The 20828-nt window shown below is 44.7% G+C and overlaps 1 protein-coding gene across 1 annotated transcript in view; it reads left to right on the top strand.

The window, feature by feature from the left end:
• PER2 (period circadian regulator 2) overlaps positions 1-20828 on the top strand; it is a 105729-nt gene that overhangs the window by 10739 nt on the left and 74162 nt on the right. The window contains exon 2 of the mRNA XM_075340955.1: positions 11438-12076. Coding sequence (XP_075197070.1) covers positions 11484-12076 — 593 coding nt within the window. The 5' untranslated portion in view covers positions 11438-11483. The remainder of the gene's footprint in view (positions 1-11437; positions 12077-20828) is intronic.

The following is a 20828-nucleotide window of genomic DNA, read 5'->3' as shown; positions in this document are numbered from 1 at the left end:
TGGCGTGTGACGCCACACGACCCGCCCCCTTAGGAAGGAGGCGGGTCGCCGGCAAGAGCGATGTCGCAGGGCAGGTGAGTGCATGTGAAGCGAATATTATCGCTACGGCTGCTATCACAAGATATTGCAGCTGCGACGGGGACTATCGCGCTCGGCATCGGCTTGCGATGTCGTAGTGTGCAAAGGGCCCCTTAGGATTGGTCATCAATGTCTGATTGCCTGGGGTCTGACACCCCAAACCCCCACCGATCTGCTGTCAACTGTCCCGGCAGCATTCAGCTGGAAATGCTTTGCTCTAGAGCTGCTCCATCTTCTGGTAGTGGCCACGGCCGGGTACTGCACATCCACCTCCTATTGATCTGAATGGAAGGCCAATGTGCAGTACCTGGAACGCAGCCACTAGCAGAAGATGGAGAAGCGCTGAAACTGTGCATTTCCGGCTGCCTTCTGCTACCAGGACAGAGAACAGCTGATCGGCGGGGGTGCAGGGTGTCGGACAATCCCTTTAAGAAAGGATAGCGTAATATTTTTAATGTATTTATTTTGTTTTCGTTAACTAATCTTATTTCGTGAAAATCTATAGTTTTAGGTCAAATTTATAAAGAAATATAGAAAGCACCACTGTAACTGTATGGACAGCTGGCTTCTTAGGCTGCTTTCACACTACGTTTTTTTTTTTAACATGCGTCATGAACGTTTTTTTGCTGTAAAAGCGGATCCTGTTTTTACAAAGAAAAATGCATGCAAACGCAAGTGTTATTTTGCAGGATCCTGTCATTTGAAGTTTATGGGCGGCCATTGGAGTCATGTGATCGGGAGTGAGGGGAACTGAACGTGAGACTGGGAGCCGACATCTGACAGCTGCAGAGGCTCGTAACCAAGATAAACATCGGGTAACTTGCTTGGATACCCGATATTTACCTTGCTTACGAGCGTCTGCAGCTGCTAGGAGCCGGGCTCCCTGCACACGTAACCAAGGTAAACATCGGGTATCCAAGCAAGTTACCCGATGTTTACCTTGGTTACGAGCCTCCGTAGCTCTCAGGCGAGGGAGGGGGAGAGAGCGACTGATCACCCGAGGCTGGTTTCTGGGCATGCTCAGTAGAGCAAGCAGGATCAGCATGCCAGCGTTCACATGTGTTTGCGTGCAGTATAGTCAGTATCCAGCAATTTGCAGTATTTGGACGCAGCTCAAAAACGCTACAAGTAGCGTTTTTGAAAAAAGTTAAACTGCAACTCGCTGGATCCTCACTATAACGCACGCAAAGGCTGCTTTCACACTACGTTTATTTAACATGCGTCCTGAACGTTTTTTTTAACGCAGAAACGGATCCAGTGCAAATGCGTTTTCATTTCAATGCATTTGCAATGGACTCGCGTTAACATGCGTTCACCTGCGTTTGCGTGCGTTATAGTGAGGATCCAGCGACTTGCAGTTTTTTAACATCTTTCAAAAACGCTACTTGTAGCGTTTTTGAGCTGCGTCCAAATACTGCAAATTGCTGGATCCTGACTAAACAGCATGCAAACGCAGGTGAACGCTGGCATGCTGATAGACAGGATCCTGCTTGCTCTACTGAACATGCCCAGAACCAGCCTCCGTGATCAGTCTCTCTCTACCCCCTCCCTCTGTCTCTCCCCCTCCCTCTCCTCCCTCTCTCTCTCTGTCTCTCCCCCACCTGAGAGCTGCGGACACTCGTAACCAAGGTAAATATCGGGTAACCACTTCTCTTAGTTACCCGATGTTTACGTTGGTAACGTGTGCAGGGAGCCCGGCTCCTAGCAGCTGCAGACGCTTGTAACCAAAGTAAATATCTGGTATCCAAGCAAGTATACCCGATGTTTACCTTGGTTACGAGCCTCACAGCTGTAAGAAGCCGGCTCCCAGTCTGGCATGTTTAGTTCCCCTCACTCCCGATCACATGACTCCAATGCCCGCCCCTAAACATCCAGTGACAGGATCCTGCAAAATAACACATGCGTTTGCATGCATTTTTTGCTGTAAAAGCAGGATCCGCTTTTGCAGCAAAAAAACGTTCATGACGCATGTTAAAAAAACGTAGTGTGAAAGCAGCCTTAGCGGGTCGAGTAGCTGGGGGCCCCGCACTTTACTGAGCCTGTGGGTAAAAATGCCTGTTGCATGCTCAGGAGAGAAAAGCATTCTGTGGCCGTGGTTTACATGTATTGGTGACAGGACGGGCGCTGGGAGAATAAAACTGAGCCTGTAGTAATAACAGGCAGGACCGGCCCCAGAACTGGCGTGATCGATGGCTTCCATTCAAGACTGCGATCCTGCGAGTTACACATCATTGAAAGTGGCGGGAGAGAAAAGAAGAACTGGAAGTGGCGCTATCTTTAAGAGTGGATTTTATATAAAAAGGATTTTTTTTTTATTATTATTATAGTGAAGTGTTTTAAAGTGGATTTATGCTGTTGGAAGCCCTTTAAGAGCCTCTTTCAGTGTGTGTTTGCAATTTCCTGAGTTGTGTATGCAGCAGATAAATAAATATCTGCTCCTTGTGAATCATTTGCTTCAATTTATAGCTCAAGGATCTAAATCCTTTTAGCTTTTATTTTTTACATTGTGTTGAATATTTTTAACAAGTGAGACTATAAAACAGCTGAAGCGCAGAGGTTACAAAGTCAACAGCCTTGAATAAATGCAGCGGCTTTAATAGAAAAGTAGCATAAAAAGTAAGAATATCACATTGGATCACAGCCTTGAACGCGGCACTGATCACATTTAACAAAAGTACGACTAGTGATTCATTACAGAAAAGAACAGGATAGAATAAGAGTATAATGATTTGTCCTTATGTAAGTTGTGGCAGAACAATGAGATTTAAAGGGCCGGCTGCTCTATTTTAATATTTCTTAAAGGGTTTGTCCACTACTAGTACAGATCCTCATTCTACGCTTCCCCAATTAGAATAAAAAAGCCTATACCTACTTTTCTTTTGGTGGGGGGGTGGTGAATGAAACAAATTGTATGTAAACATGTACTGTAGACAAATGAATATATAAAATATATATATTTCTGCCAAGCAATCAGGTTAAAGCAGCAAAAACGCCCTGTGTGAACATAGCCTTAAAGGGAAATGAAGCCCTACGGTCATTATATAATTAGGCAAAACGGGTCCTGTACCCTTAGACTCCATTTGATGGTTTTGTCTCTGGCATCTACAGGCCGCTTTACACGCTGTGACATCGATCAAGCGATCTCGTTGGGGTCACGGAATTTGTGACACACATCTGGCCGCTTTACCGATGTCTTTGCGTGTGACACCTATGAGCGATTTTGAATCGTCGCAATAACGGTCAAAATCGCTCATCGTTGACATGCCCCCCTATTCGCGAATATCACTGCTGCTCAGTGTAAGAAGTAGATTGTCACTCCTGCGGCAGCACACATCGCTATGTGTGACACCGCAGGAACGAGGAACCTCTCCTTACCTGCGGCCGGCCGCAATGAGGAAGGAAGGAGGTGGGCGGGATGTTACGTATCGCTCATCTCCGCCACTCCGCTTCTATTGGGCGGCGGTTCGGTGACGTTGCTGTGGCGCTGAACGAACAGCCCCCTTAGAAAGGAGGCGGTTCGCCGGTCACAGCACGTCGCTAGGCAGGTAAGTAATGTGACGGGTCAGCGCGATGTTGTGCACCACGGGCAGCGATTTTGCCCATGTCACACAACCGATGGGGGCGGGTCGCACGCTAGCGATATCTATCACGATATCGCAGCGTTTAAAGCAGCCTTAAGGCTACTTTCACACATCAGTTTTTCTTCCATCAGGCACAATCCGGAAAAAACGGATCCGGCGCCGGATCAGTTTTATCCCCGTTGACTTGTATTAGCGCCGGATTGTGCCTGATGGCCTTGCATTGCATCCGGCTTTTGCCGGATCAGTTGTCATTGGCTAATGGGGCGGCCGGATGGAACGTCTCTTGTAACTTTTTTTGTCTCTGACAAACGCATTGCGCCGGATGCGGCGTGATCTGGCGTGGTCTACAGGGGAAGCCTATGGACGCCGGATCTGGCGTAATGTGGCAAAAAACGGATGTGGCCGCTGGATCAGTTTTTGTAAACTGAGCATGCTCCAATGTATTGAGAAAAAATCGGATCCAGCAAAAAAAAAACGGACAAAACGGATGCAAAAAAACGGATGCGCTGGATCCGTTTTTTGATGGATCAGGTATACCAGAATCGTCAAAAAAAAAAAAAAGGCTCAGGCGCATCAGTTTTTGCATATTCTGCGCCGGATCCGTTGCATCAGGCACACGCCATATTGTGCCTGATGCCAAAAAACTGATGTGTGAAAGTAGCCTTAGCCAGACAGAGTATTGCAATAGACTGGGCCCCTTTAAACAACCGTGCCTGGTCCATCACAAATCACCACTGGCCCCAACTAACCCCATTGACACTATCAGGGCTGTTGGTTTTGTATTGTGGTGTCCAACATTTTACTGGTCAAAATAAATATTCTGGGGCAGACAAAAAATATAAAAATATAGACCCCTCAATGCCAATCTTACTGTAGTCCAAAAAGTGTGTCTGTGTGTGTGGGGGAGGGAGTATAGGTAATGTATGAGGGGAGGTCACTGTGTACATGCACCTCAACAAAATCTACACTCGGGAATGCTACTGGTGTAAACTGCGTTGGCCTCCATTTACATAAGCCCCCAAAGTGTCATCGTGGTCTGTATCTGGTTAGTATATGGTGGCTTTATTAAAAGCACAAGACCGCGCTCTCCTATACAAAGAGACTCTACAATTTGTCCTCCATACCGTGTGGTGTAATTTAGCGCTCACATAACTCGTCTCGGTAAAACACATTCACACAATAGGATATTACATCCTTTCATAGGGAATGACGTGGCGTGCTTTTTACATTTCCCAGCGGACTGACCTACTTCAGGGTTCAGCTGATACACATGGCTTTAGATTTGTGCAGCGCTGAGCACTAAGCAGGGCATTATAGACCCTCCCCGCCTGTGTGGCCAGAAGATGCCAGGAGTGCGAGGGTTAATTCCATAGATCACACCCATCTACAGAGGAGCCCGCTCTGAGCCCCGGCAGGTAGACGCCCACATGATAGGCAGCTTTACTTATCTTGTAGGCTCATGTGAATTTCAGATCTGGTAAATATGTGCCAAAATCTTCAGATTTCACCCAATGCATTAAATGGGTAAAAGCTGTGCTGAAAACCTGGCATTTTCTGACGTTTTTGGCTTTAATGCGGCACAATGAATGCCTTTAAACGACCCCTAGATTGAATATATAAAGGCATTTACTGGGATAATACGTGGTTTTAAATGTTTGTTGTACCATGTGGAAGTAGATTCAGTGAACAAGGGTGTTTGCCTGAAATGCGTTGGTTTTTACCATGTCCAACATGGATTAAAGAGAACCTGTCACCAGATTTGGGGCCTATAAGCTGCGGCCACCACCAGTGGGCTCTTATATACAGCATTCTAACATCCCTTTATAATATTTAGCTAAACAGTCGCTGCGGTGGAGTCTCTGTTCTCCGATCCCGGCGCCTCCTCTTTTGGCCATCTTTGTCGTCCTTCTGAAGCCTGGTTGTATGACGAGTCCTACGTCATCCACACTCTCTGGCATTGAGGTACTGAGCAGGGCAGACCAAAGTATTGTAGTGCGCCTGCGCGGGACCGACGAGTGTGTGATGTAGGACGCGTCAAGCACTCACGCTTCAGAAGGAGGGCGAAGATGGCCGAATGAGGAGCCACCGGAGACTGGAGATGCCAATATAGCCCAACTCCTCCGCAGCGACCGTTTAGCTAAGTATTATAAAGTGATTTTTTTACGTTCTACACAGCGGCCCGTGCTCTTATATACAGCATGTTAGAATGTTGTATATAAGAGGTCACTGGTGGTGGCTGCAGCTTATAGGCCCCAAAACTGGTGAAAGGTTCCCTTTAAATAAAGAATTTAATATTTTACTTGGAGATTTTCCTTTCCTATGAAGTTTCCCGTTGGTCCATGGCTGTGTAACCAGACTCCGACACTATAGTACCCGGGTGAAACTATAGAACTATACTGGTGAGCACAAACTTTCTTTTGTGCTACAGGCTGGGGTACATTCTGTGCCCATAAAAGATCATATACACAGGACGACGGGCTCTGGAGAACGATTTTTAAGCCAGCTTTAAAACCATCGCACCCGATCAATAAACAAAACATTTTGCCGTGATGGCTGGCCGGTTTAGAGAAGACGATAATCTGGACTAAGCGTTCCCATAAATGCCGTTCATATATTTAGTGCCTTATTTAAATAGGGCGATGGTGCAATGATGGCTCCTATCCTACTCAGCTTGATCATTGTGATGGATTTTGTCAACTCTAGCTTTCAATGCCTTTCACAGTAGTGTTATTAGGGTTTGTGCCCACAAGCAGTGTTCACAGCGTTTTAGATGTAGCGTGTTGTCCCTGCATCCAAAACGCGGCGTTGTACAGTACAAGCACAGTGGATGGGACGTAGAATAATCTACTGCCCCCTGTCCTTTTGTCCCGCAGCATACTGTCATGCAGTGCGGTTTACCGAGCCACAGCATGTCAATTTATGCTTGTGGAGCCGCGAGTGTTCTGCGCAGGGAGAATAGTGAGACCGCAACGGTCCAAACCCTGATCATGGGCACGGGTCTCGGGTGAACAACATTCGTGGGTTTGCACGATAGGATATGCTGTGTCCATGACGCAGCGTGTCCGCATTCTGGGCATGGAGCCTTAACTATGGTCAGTCTCGATGCTTTTCCCATCTCTAGTGCTGCAATACGCTTGTTTATATCTGAAGGTGTGTAAAAAGACCCTCCCCACCAATCAGTGGCAAACCTTGAGTTATCAGAGATTAGGCTATGTGCACACAGTGCGTTTTTGCGCGTTTTTTCGGGTGCATTTTTGGCCTCAAAACTGCATGACTTTGCTTCCCCAGCAAAATCTATGAGTTTTCATTTTTGCTGTCCGAACACAACTTTTTTTTTTTTTTTTTTAAGCTGCGTTTTTGAGCTTAAAAAAAAATGGACATGTCAATTCTTTCCTGCGTTTTTCTGCGTTTTCCCCCCATGCAATGCATTGGAAAAACGCAGAGATCAAAAACGCAGCAAAAAAACGCACCAAATCACGGAAAAAACGCATGCGTTTTTTTGCCGTGGGTGCATTTTTGTGCGTTTTTAGCGGCTAAAAATGCACACAAAAAGCAGCGTAAAAAAAACGCAGCATGTGCACATAGCCTTACAATGCCTGGTCTTGTGGTACTAGTATACTGGATGCACCAGGCCTCCATAATAGAAGGTCTAGTGCCGGGCAGCCTCCCTGACCTATGATGAATTCCAATAGTAGAAGAATGCGGTCCCATCAGGCGCTGTCATCCGGTGTTATCAGAGCTCCAGTCTCTTCTCGGATTAGCTTATTTGTTACGAAAAGTAAAACAGTTTTAGTGCTTTTTAAAACTGTCTAACGTGTTTTTCACTGAGTCAACGTAGCCTTCATATAAGGGTAGGATTCCACTTGTGAGAGACTCACGCGTATCTCTCATCGCATCTCCCGCCGGGACGGCCTGCCTCTTTCCCGATGGGAGCGTCTCTGCTACATAGAAATAGAGGCAGGCCGTCCCAGGAGATGCGAGATACGTGCGAGTCTCTCGCAGATGGAATCCTACCCTAAAAAGCTTTAACAGAAGCTGACAGCGAGGGCTAGAATCTCATTCTTCTGCAGTTGGACCTCATCCGCTATACCCATCCTGGGAGATCTGGATAAAGAGGTGGGCAGCAGCTAGCAAATACAGAGTTGTGCTATTACTGCTATGTTACAGGAGCGTCTCCTTATTACACAACTTACATTTTTTTTCCCCCCATACAGTATGATTTGCCTAATCTAATAGTACGGACATCTCCAAATGGCTGTTAGCGGTCGTGGTGCAATACAGGTAGTGACTGAGCCCTATACAAGCTGTGTACAGAGGTGGTGTTTTATCAGTATGTGTAAGAAAAATAAGCTTCTCACCGAATGTTACGCACGCGGGTGTAAGTCTATGTCCCTTGTGTGATGGGTGCTCTGGATTCCTCCCTGAGGGAAATTGTATAAATTAATAAATTTATTTAAGAAAATCCATAAAATCTATTTATTTCACAAATTAAAACAGGTACATGTCATCAATGTGATTTGTATAGATTGCGGGATTTTCTGAAAACTAACCCTGGTGGTTAATCAGTGTTTGCACCTTTCCTCATGGTGGCCTGCTGCATTCTGCAGGATATTAGTATTGTGACCTCCTGTTGGGGAAGTATGGCCGTCCTTTTCTGTGATGTGTTGGGATTTGATGTATTTCTCAGGGTATTGCTTTCCACTTTCGGGGGTTTTGTCACAATCTTTCTGGGGGTTCAGTCTTTTCAGTGTGACTATGAATCCACATCAATGGTCGCGTATAACCCACCGTCCTCTCTCGGAATCGCTGCTTATCTTTTACTAGAAGTGGACTTCAATAACTGGCCAAATCCAGGCGTCTTAAGAGACTTGTGCTGCAGGGGTTAATGGGAGCTGAAGGCTGCTGAGAATTTGGCTTGATGGGTCCCTGCGGAGAGAGAATTTGTGTGATTAGAAGGGATCTGGCGTTGGTGAGCTCCAGTCACATGGGCACATAGCCTAGATAGAAGGGTTTATATAACGTGTTTGTGTGGGAGGGGGGGCGCGGAGGCTACATCAGCTGCTTCTGTTAGAGATGAGCGATGGCCGGACCCAGATGTAGGTTGCCCGCCACCGCTTACACAACAGCTGTAATATTTGAGGTCATCTCCAGCCACGAGCTTGGAGAGATGGTATTCTCCAGATAACATTTCCTGGAATTTGGTACAGTAAGACGCCGGCTTTTATCGCAGGCAGTGGGGGGTTTATTACACTTTGATTCACACTTTATAGACATCCTCATTGATTTCAGGTCTAAATCTTCACTGTCAGAGGCTCTATGTAGCGGTCTGTGGTAGGGAACATAAACTGACATTTCATCATATATGCTTGGTAGAGTTTAATTTTATGCCGAAGTATGCAGAGGTGTGATGTAGGCTTGTGATTACATGAAAACATGCACATTATTCTTAATGTTTGCCTTTTTAAATGACCTATTAGTAGAGTAAATGTCCCAGCACTTTGGTGGCTTATAGGGCGATGGTAGCATTGGGTATGTTGAGAGTTGACGCAGCCACTTTTTTTTCAAGTGTGGTTTCAACTCCCCAAAAACCCCATATAAATAATTGTGTGTTTGTGTTTTGGATCCACCACAGCGGGAGAAACTCAACTGTGCTAATACATATACAGTGTATGTGGTGCATGGCCTATACCTGACTGCATTGCTAAGACACTATGGGTACTGTGGGCCAATTGATGCCACTGTCCTGCTGTCTGCCTCTAATTTTTGGAAATGTGGAATACTCAAAGATGGGTCTCCAAGTTATATCTTGTCTTTAATAGCAGTGTTCACAGAGCAACAGGCCTACTCCTCTCACTCATCCAGTATTTCTTACATTAATAGTCCAGAAAGTTATGGACTCTGCAACCACAGTGTGACTCTATTGCAAAATGATTTCAGCTGTTTTGGTAGCTTTTGGCCCCCCTAAAGGTGTTTGTATATGCCTTTTACGTTTGTCTCCCATTGAATTCAATGGATGCGGCGAACACAGGTGAACTTGGCGAAAGCAAATCAAGCCTCGGCCGGATCGCTCCTCTCTACTGTGTACTGTGGACATAGTTTCACAATGCCTTACTACCCTCACCTACTATATCCTCACCCATCCCTTATAGACTGTGAACCCTCGCGGGCAGGGTTCTCTCTCCTCCTGTACCTGTCTGTGACTTGTATTTCTTGATTATTTTACTTGTCTCTACTATGTGTACCCCTTTTCATATGTAAAGCGTCATGGAATAAATGGAGCTTTAATAATGGCCAAATAATCACCTTCAAAATGCAATGAGTTTCGGCAGTTGGGTGGTCTTTGTCGATAACCTGTGTCTGTGGTTACATCTTGGTTCCATACAAGCAATGAGGCAAAGTTACAGTAATGTGAATGGTCTGCAGACTGTGCTCAGTTTAGGGGGGGAGCTTGTTTTCTAAGGGTTAGGAAACCTTTTTTGTATTACGACCAGGGACAAAGGGGCTGTTTTTGTTTGTGATAGTTTTAGCACTTTTACGTTTTGGTTTGTGTTTTAGATAAGGTATAGTTTGTTTTAATGGTGTTTGATTTTTGTTTGATTATATAAATTAAGTCAGGAGGTTGGTTTCCAAGAAGATGAAAAGCCTTCTAGTGATTACCGTCTGCTGATTTTAGGAGAGAATAATATCGGAAACGAGTCGTTTCAAAATCGGGCAGCTAGATTACAAGGTATGGTAGAATTCTATGAAGACAGGTTGGAAAAGTTGGCCATTTTTAGTTTGGAAAAAGACATCTCAAAGGCGTCCTAACTGGCTTATAAATACATGTGTGGTCAATACAAAGGACTGGAGCATGACCTCTTCCTTCCAGAAACCATAGAACGCACCAGAGGTCTCTCACTACGGGTGGAGGAAAGGCGATCCTGGCAGCTAAACAGGGGAAAGAGCTGTCAAGGGAGGAATTTGGGTTGAAGAATGCTAATGGAGTCTTCATTTGGGATATCCAGAGACTGTGCCGTATTAACTGTATATCAGTGCCAATACATATCAATGTATATAAGACAAAGAACACAGACATGCTCTCTTTTCAGCCAGCGTCATCAACTGAACAGAGCTAGTAATGGCAGATGCTAGATCAACATTTAGAATTTGGACGAAATGCTTTTTTCACATCAAATGGTGGCTTATAAATAGTCTAGCGATAGAGCAGGTTGAAATTGCTGGACCTAAAGGCTTTTGTTAACCTATATAACTACACACACTTGATAAAAGTAGTTTGATACTTGAACCTCTTGAACATGCAGTCCCCGGCTGAGCGATTGTTACACTTACATGTGCAGCTATGGACCATGTTGGCCGCGTTCAGCCTGGCCATACATGTTTAGTGATACTTGGAAATTTGTATTTATTTTTTTCGAAGGAAGATCCTACTGTTGGATGAAAAAATGAAAAGCTGACAACTTTGTTACTGATGATTGTGGTCTGTGATCGTTTTAACACTATTGTCACTCCCCCCACCCCACCGAAAGCTCTTTTAGGTTGAAGTTGTCTGTCAGTTGGACATTTTAAAAAAATAATAAAACCAGTGATCGTTCGCTTTGGAGATGCAATATATTTTTGGATGGTTAAGTCAATATTTCAATGCGGCATTAATTTGGTTATTACCAATTTAATAATCCTATAACTGTGTATGGAAAACTCTGCATTTGTGTTCTACTATAAATTGACTTTGTAGCAAAACCTTTTCATTATGTTTTTGTTTTTGTTTTTTTTTTCTTTAGGTCTTTCTACATTGTCTGAGCCTGATGAAGCTTGTTGTTTAATGCAATGCCCATCCGGAATAATAACTCAGAAAAGCAAGTTCTCACATTACCAGGTCATCATGTCCCCGTTGGATCGATGCCACATATACTAGAAAGCGAACACCCTCAGCCTACAGAATTTCTCTCCAGCCATGATCATGTGTCTCCAGGCATGCGTAGTACCAACATATCTTATGCTCATGGAGACCCATTTCTGCAGGATTACAAGAACTGTCCTGTGCCAGTTTCACAAAATCTAATGTGTAGTAGTTCACCCTTAATGGAGTCAATAAATGTACTATCGTCTGAGGCTGAAAGACGTTCAAGTGAAGGATGCCTTCCAGTCGGTGAGACTTCAGGTAGAAGTTGTAGCTCGTTTCCCATTGGAGACCTAGTAATACAGAAACACTACAGCACATTTGGGACAACTCTACCAGGTGGCACCTCAAGGTCCCACCAAAATGAAGACTCTCAGATGCATAATACCATAGAAGATTTTGTAAATCCCACCGTGCCCTTACAAGAGGACATGGAAACGTGCAATGACTCCAGCAGTACTGAACTACGAAACGAGCCAATGGATTCTGATGAGAGTGGAAAGGAGCATACACCAAAGAGGTAGGAGACCGGATGTGGAGCTGGCCTAGAAATGTGTGGCAGCTCAGCTAGGCTCCCACTTGTCAACTGCTCTAGCCCTTGTAAAACTAGTACTTTTTTTGTCACTAGAACTTGTCATGCCACTGCATTGTTAGGCTATGTTCACATTTCCATTGTTTTGCATCACTCAAATACGTTGCTTGACGCATGGGACTGATGCGTTGTACAACGTGTGACAAGAAATCCATGGAATTGTTCACAACGAACAGATTCCATTGGTGCAGTGATTTCAGTTTAAAACCTGCGTGGGGTAGAGGGATGCAGCATGCAACGTTTTTTATTGCGGCAAAAAAACGCACCCTGCAGGATTCCGTTGGAATCCGTCAGGAGGCATAATGCAAGTCGATGGTGCAGGATTCCGTTATCCTGCGTTACGCGACGGATTCCAGTGCAGGAATTAGTCACGTTTTACTGAGCATGCCCAGCAGAACGTCCGAAATCATGAAAATCTGATTTTTACATGATTTCGGACATTTCTTATGACGACATTGAAGTTGAGGCTTTTTCACCTTTTTTCGGGCCATCATTCCAGATTTGTGTAATGTGCATCGCACAGTGCCTGCATAGACGTGTGTGATCTCGCGGTTATTACCATCCAGAGAAAAAGGAGCATACGGAAACCCATAATTAATAAATAATACAGGGAAAATAATCTTTACCAAAGTGGAAAAAACTTTATTAATCAAATATATTGCAAGAGGATTAAAGGTATTTTTAAATGTATGAGCACAAAGTATAGCAACAGGTGCACAAACTGAGAATTCTAAAAGACCCTCCACCGATCCGCCCACCCATGAGTCATCTGATCTCATTATGATGAAGCATATGAGCCTACTCCACTGCCGTGTTTGCCACACCAGAACTGATAGACCTTGTGATAAGCCGACTTGTTGACTCTGATATTTTGCCTGGATGTCCACCTCTTGGCATTTGAATAGATGGATGGACTTCATTCCATATTCTTCCAGCTGTCATGGCCTCACATGATGCAGTTTGGCAATTTTCTTGGCCAAGAGACCGCTGACGATGAGATGGATGATGCTGTTTCTCATTTCTTGGAAAATCTTCATGGCTGCTCCTTGATTCAAACCAGTGACCTTTCACTTGGGAATCAACCTAATAACACACTGAGTTCTTAGGGAATGTGGGAACAGGTTGTAATTTGTAGTACAACTATATCAGAAAACTGACCAATAGCTTCCACAAATGTAAGGCTGGTTTCACACTACGTTTATTTAACATCCGTCCATAACGTTTTTTTAGCGGAAAAACGGATCCAGTGCAAATGCGTTTTCACTTCAATGCATTTGCAATGGACTCGCGTTAACATGCGTTTGCGTGCGTTATAGTGAGGATCCAGCGACTTGCAGTTTTTTAACATCTTTCAATAACGCTACTTGTAGCGTTTTTGAGCTGCGTCCAAATACTGTATGTCACCGGATCCTGACTAAACAGCACGCAAACGCAGGTGAACGCTGGCATGCTGATAGACAGGATCCTGCTTGCTCTACTGAGCATGCACAGAACCAGTCTCGCGTGATCTGTCTCTCTCTCCTCCTCCCTCCCTCACCCTCTCTCTATCTCTGTCTTTCCCCCTTCCTCCCCTCCCTCTCTCTCCCACCTGAGAGCTGCGGACACTCTTAACCAAGGTAAATATCGGGTAACCACTTCTCTTAGTTACCCGATGTTTACGTTGGTTACGTGTGCAGGCAGCCCGGCTCCTAGTAGCTGCAGACGCTCGTAACCAAGATAAATATCGGGTATCCAAGCCCGATGTTTACCTTGGTTACCAGCGTCTGCAGCTGTCAGAAGCCGGCTCCCAGTCTAGTTCCCCTCACTCCCGATCACATGACTCCAATGCCCGCCCCTAAACATCCAGTGACAGGATCCTGCAAAATAACAGATGCGTTAGCATGCGTTTTTTGCTGTAAAAGCAGGATCCGCTTTTGCAGCAAAAAAACGTTCCTGACGCATGTTAAATAAACGTAGTGTGAAACCAGCCTAATAGCGCCAACCAGAAAAAAAAATAACTGCAAAAGCATATCCAGTGGCATTCAATATAAGGATACATTGACATTGAATTATTGCTATAAGAATATTAGAGAAAGGAGAAAAATACATAGTTAATGTAAAAAAAATGAATAAAAAGACATTGGCATAGTATTACTGCTTTAGAAATATTGACAGAGATTTTTAGCTTATGTATTGGCCAATCCATGTGAGCCTGGTAACTAACGGCAAGATGATCTCATATCGGGAACCTAACTGTAAATGCCTCTGTGTGCGATTTAAAAAAATCTGCGTTTGGGCAGATAGGTCCTTGGCTAAATAAGATGGGGGACACACCCTGGCTATAAGGCGGAGTCCATGGTCAGAAGAAATGCACTACAACTATATCAGAAAACTGACCAGCAGCTTCCAAAAATGTGAACAGGCGCCAACCTGTGGAAGCTGCTGTCTTGTTGGAAGGTGAAGCTTCGGCCAAGTCTGAGGTCCAGAGCACTCTGGAAGAGGTTTTCTTCCAGGATACCTCTGTAGTTTAGCCGCATTCATCTTTCCTTTAATCGCAATCGGTCGTCCTGTCCCAGCAGCTGTAAAACACCCCCATAGCATGATGATTCCACCACCATGTTTCACTGTTGGGATTGTACTGGACAGGTGATGAGCAGTGCCTGGTTTTCTCCACACATACCGCTTAGAATTATCACCAAAAAGTTCTATCTTCTTCTCATCAGACCAGAGAGTCTGGGAGTCCTTCATGTGTGTTTTTTTTTTTTTTTTTTGCAAACTTTATGCGGGCTTTCATCTGTCTTGCATTGAGGAGAGGCTTCCATCGGGCCACTCTACCATAAAGGCCCAACTGGTGGAGGGCTGCAGTTATAGTTTATTTTGTGGAACTTTCTCCCATCTCCCTACTGCATCTCTGGAGCTCTGCCACAGTGATCTCGGGGTTCTTCTTTACCTCTCTCACCAAGGATCTTCTCCCACGATTGCTCAGTTTGGCTGGACAGCCAGGTCTAGGAACAGTTCTGGTGATCCCAAACATCTTCCATTTAAGGATTATGAATGCCACTGTGCTCTTAGGAACCTTGAGTACTGCAGAAATTCTTTTGTAACCTTGGCCAGATCTGTGCCTTGTCACAATTCTATCTCGAAGCTCCTTGGGCAGTTCTTTTTGACCTCATCGCGCCCACCCATCCCCGCCTTCTGCTGCTATTTGCCGTCCTTTTTTGATGTTGATTGCTGTGTCTGATGCCTCAGTTGTGGGCAGAGTCAAAAACATAGGTGCGCTTGCGCGAACCTGTGAGCTCACTCACAATTTCGTGTCTGTGCAGAGAGCTCATGGGCTCGTACAAGCACACCTATGTTTTTGGCTCTGCCCGCAATGGGGCAAAGCGAAATGCGCCTGCGTGAGCCGGGCATGACCGTGCAGGCGCGAGATTCAGCCCAGCTATGTGGATGATGACGGAGGCGTCGGACACATCATCAAAGGAGGACAGCAAACACTGGCAGGAGGGAGTGAGGGAGGGGGGACAGGAGCTGAAAAGAGCACTCCCATCCGACCAGAACAGGTAATTTCCATATGTGGCGGTCAGGTTTTATAAAGTTATTTCTGGGGTCTGCAAAGGGAGTCGGAACAAGGTGCACCTTCATAGAAAGCAGCCCAGGAGCTGCAGAAAGTGATAGTTTTGTTTCAATACTGAAAAAAGCTGGTGACCGGTTCCCTTTAAGCCATGAGGATGGTGGTAGTAGACCCAGGGGGTCTCACAAGTCCTAGGTGAGGGGCTCGGCTTCAGGCGAATATCTCCAGTAATGCATCAGTAGCATTGGGGGGGCGAAGGGGGGTGTTTCCCAAGGCTGGGCTTGAACCTGGGGGGCAGCTTGGAGTTACTTAGGACACTGATGGGGAAGCGGGGCATGGGGGTTTTGCCATCTGGAGCTGGATAGACGCGCTACGGTTGTTTCCATGGAGCAGAGGCTGTAACTGTAGACCATACCAGCGGGAGATACAAAAGGTGTGAGCCAACCAAATATGGGGAGACGGTGAGAATTACCCGGTACAGAGTCAGTGGAACTTACTGCTCCCGGTTTGGGATCTTGTGAACTGGAGCCATCTTGTTTTCGCCATCTACCTGGAGTTGCTGTAAGGCTGTAGATGAAAGAATAAAAATAACTGCATCGTTAATCGGCCTTGGTGATTAATACAACCCACAACCTCAGTTCATCTTACTCTATAATACATATATATGAAACTGGAAGAAAAAGAACAGTAGTATAAATGCAAAAAATATGAATAATTTATTAACAATATATTAATTTTCAAGTGAAAAAGAATAAATGTAGGCACAACAGGATAAAAGCAGGAGACAGGACAGTATTGCTCAAAGAATATTTGAATGAACACTGATGACCACTACATAGAAGAGTTGACAGTATTTAAAAAAATTTCTACACCCAGCGAGTCCCAAATATTTTGCTAATGGAAAATATAGTACACTACAATTTTAAAGTGCAATTGTCAATAATAAAGCAATAGAACCACTATGTGTGTGTCTGTGTGTGAACGCTCACTGGAAAAAACCCAGTGTCCATGGGATCACTTTTCACTCTGAGGATTATCACAGTATGGCTGCAGCACATGCAATGTGTAATAACATACCCGTAAGGCACAATAGGGTAAACTCTGCGATGACTGTCACAAAATGATGGATAGATGATTTCCAACGTACGTTTCGTTAGGTTGTTGCTTCATCAAGAGCAATTTCCTTAGTAAGTCCCAGAAAGTAAGAAAGTTGTATACCTGTTGAACAGATGTTTCAAATTGCTAGCGCTGCGCTACTTGGCGGCGCATGCACAGGCAGTCGAAATCCACCCCAGGGGCGGCAAACCCATCGCCATGAGCGGTGTGTTCGTGGGAGCAGGGAGGCGTCACCAAGGATCATGCGCCTGCAGCACTGGATGAGCCGGGCACCCACAGAATGGACAAGTTGGCAGCCAACGCACGCGCGCAGAAGAGTGCACCTTAACAGCAATAGATGATGTACAAAAATATAACTCTGTAAGTGATGTATGCATTCAATAAGCATTTACAGATATAACAGGGCAACAATATAAGGCAACAGGTATATGTAAAAGTGACAAGTGATGCGATTAAAGTCATACCATCCCTTCAAAGACTTTTTGGATATCCTATAGAAAAAATGACCGTATTAGAATGAATGAAACTCGTAAAATGAAAAGGTGAAATAATTCCTTGGAAAGGAACTTGCACGGGAGCCTTGGTGACCGCTTTCTGCTCCCGCACATGCACCACTCGCGGCGACAAGTTTGCTGCCCCTGGGGTGGATCTCGGCCACCTGCGCACATGTGCCGCTAAGTAGTGCGGCGCTGGAAATTTTAAACGCCTGTTCTACAGGTATATAATTCCCTTTAAATATAGAAAAACAACAAAAAGAGGACTAAATATCCTCCACAATTAAAGATATACTTACAGCAAGATAAAGCAGTGGTGAACTGCCCAGGCCAAAAAACTAATGCACTACAAGGATGCAGCCAGACCCCCAATAGATGGAGGCATCACAGGTGCAAGAGGAGCAAATCACTCACACAACTCCACAATATTTAGGGGGTGACTGCTGGGTGATAAAATTGCACACTAGTGGCTTGCATAGGGCGCCATTCACACTTACAGGTGCATAGTAACCTAGTCAGCAGCCTATTACACACTCATACTATTCGACCAGGCGGACTGCCCGGTACTAGTGTGCACCATATAGGGATGGGGACTCCATTATGCAAGTCCAAACATAAAGGGGCCTGGCTGCACCCCGCATGAAATGTCATGGGCAGAAAAATATATACAAAATTTCTGAGGTTTTAGTCGATATTATGGCCAAAATAACGGTAACCTACAAACCACGTCACGGTTCCTCATGCTTGTGTGAACGGCACCCTATGCATGCCACTAGTGTGCAATTTTATCATCCAGCAATAACCCCCTCCATATTCTGGAGTTGTGTGAGTGATTTGCTCCTCTTGCACCAGTGATGTCTCCATCTATTGGGGGTCTGGTTGCACCCTGTTAGTGCATTCGTTTTTTGGCCTGAGCAGTTCACCACTGCTTTATCCTGCTGTGAGTATCTTAAATTGTGGAGGATATTTAGTCCTCTTTTTGTTGTTTTTCTATATTTATAGATTAGTGTAGGGCCCTACAAGTATGAGGAACCGTGATGTGGTTTGTAGGCTACCGTTATTTTGGCCGTAATATCGACTAATACCTCAGATATTTTGTATACCGTGTGTCCACCAATATCCTGTCCACCGCCATTAACTTGAGAACGGCGGCAGCTATAGGCATAGAAGTGTTGTCTAGGTATAGTAAAGCAGCCATGCGCTACGCAATGAAACCACCTATAGCGCCACCTGGTGGAAAACAACTGAGTTAGCGTTTTTATCTCGAAAACGGAACAAGATAGAGGGAAAAAAAGAGAATTAAAAAAATTGTAGGGCGTCATCAATTCAATACAAATCGACACCTTGCATACATAAATGCTATGATTAGAACGTGTAAAACTCACAAGGATGTGGATGTGAAGCGATACCTCATGGAGACCTTCCTACAAGTCATTGGGTATGGTGGCTGCGTGGAGTGGCCTCCACGCTAACCTGACCTGACACCATTGGACTTCTTTCTGGGAGGTCACATCAAACAGCAGGTGTATATGACCCCTCCACCGACATTGCACGACCTACGACAACGTATTACAGATGCTTGAGCAAACGCGTCACCTACCCTATTGCACAACGTGTAGCAAGTCACAGTGTGCTGTCCAGATGTGCATTGCAGCTGACGGTGGCCACTTTGAGCATCAAAGTTAAATGAGCGCTATATGCGTGACCAGCATTCAATGTTTTTGGGGGGGTCATGGGTTTCATATCATAGCATTTCTGTATGCAAGGTGTCGATTCGTATTGAATTGATGATGCCCTACAATTTTTTAATTCACTTTTTTTCTCTTTCGTTCTGTTTTCGAGATAAAAATTCTAACTCCGTTTTCCACCAGGTGGCGCTATAGGTGGTTTCATTGCATAGTGCATGGCTACTTTACTATACCTAGACATCACTTCTATGCCTATAGCTGCCGCCATTCTCAAGTTAATGGTGGTGGACAGGATATGGGTGGACACACTGTATATATATTTTTCTTTACATAACATTTTATACGGGGTGCAGCCAGGCTCCTTTATGTTTGGACTTGCATATTGGAGTCTCCGTCCCTATATGGTGCACATAAGTAACTGGCTGCCCGCCTGGTCGAATAGTATGGGGGTGTAATAGGCTGCTGACTAGGTTACTATGCTCCTGTAATTGTCAACGGCGCCCTATGCAAGCCGGTAGTGCACAATTTTATCATCCAGCGATCACCCCCTCCATATTTTGGAGTTGTGTGAGTGATTTGCTCCTCTTGCACCTGTGATGTCTCCATCTGTTGGGGTTCTGGTTGAATCCTGGTAGTGCATTCGTTTTTTGGCCTGGGCAGTTCACCACCGCTTTATCCTGCTGTGAGTATATATAATTCCCTTACTTTCTGGGACTTATAAAGGAAATTCTCCCTGTCGAAGCAACACCCTAGCGAAACGTACGTTGGGGATCATCTATCGTCACATTGTGACAGTCATTGCCAAATTGTCCTACGAGCTTCCCTATTGTGCCTTACGGGTATGTTATTACACATTGCATGTGCTGCAGTCAAATATTTTTTTTTTTTTTTTGCAGTTATACTCCTGGTTCTCCTTTTTCTTCATGGTCATATGGAGTTTTTGAATTTCTGTTAGCTCATAGTTTAATAAAGCTTCATACCATTATCTCTTCAGCCCCCCCCATCCCCCCCCCCAAAAAAAAAGCTAATGTTGGCATTTTCTACTTTACTGGTCATGAATACATGAGATACTGCCATGTGGTCCTTGGTACATCTGCTTGGCGTGTTCATCCTATTACTGTAGGATTGTAATGGGCTTCCTCCAGCATAAGGGTTTATCGCTAAATACAGGTGAATGTGTTTGTGTACTGGACGTGCCTGACCTCTTTTTTTTTCTTGTTGGAAAAAGATCTTCACATCTTGTTAAACAGGTCAGGGGCCTAAAAAAAGCTGTTAATCCAAAGTTAACGTGGTTTACAGTCATGATTTAATGTCAAAGTTGGTGTAACTTCACACTCGGGCATTTGGAGTGTGACAACTATAGACCTACACCAATCTGTTCTGTATTATACGGAAATTCATATTTGATACAATGAACCTGATCTTACTCTGTCAACATAACTAGTTATGTCAATGTTACTTTGCAAAGTGGACCACCCCTTCAAATTTTTATACATGGGGTTAAAATATAGACTTGAATTGAGAATAGTTACCATGATTTCCAGATATCTGCACCAATCCTGGTACTCGCTGCTTCACTTTCAGCTTAGGTTTGCCACCAACGAATGCTTCTTCATGCAGAGTGCTGGATATTTCACTGACAAGGGGGCTGGCTTAGCAGTTTTCAATACGGGAACATTTCTCGTGTTTCAAACCCAAGCCTAAAGTTGAAATGCTAAAAGATCCAGCCAACATTATCGTCTGGAAATTAGGACACGACTTATTCATATAAAGTAGAGCTGAGCAAAAATATGTGCATCGCAGAACCCTGGTCCTGCGGTTAAGTCGGTAGT

Source organism: Anomaloglossus baeobatrachus, chromosome 3 (assembly GCF_048569485.1).
Source record: "Anomaloglossus baeobatrachus isolate aAnoBae1 chromosome 3, aAnoBae1.hap1, whole genome shotgun sequence".
In the NCBI taxonomy this organism is placed as follows: Eukaryota; Metazoa; Chordata; class Amphibia; order Anura; family Aromobatidae; genus Anomaloglossus; species Anomaloglossus baeobatrachus.
This window is presented reverse-complemented; position numbering and strand designations above follow the sequence as displayed.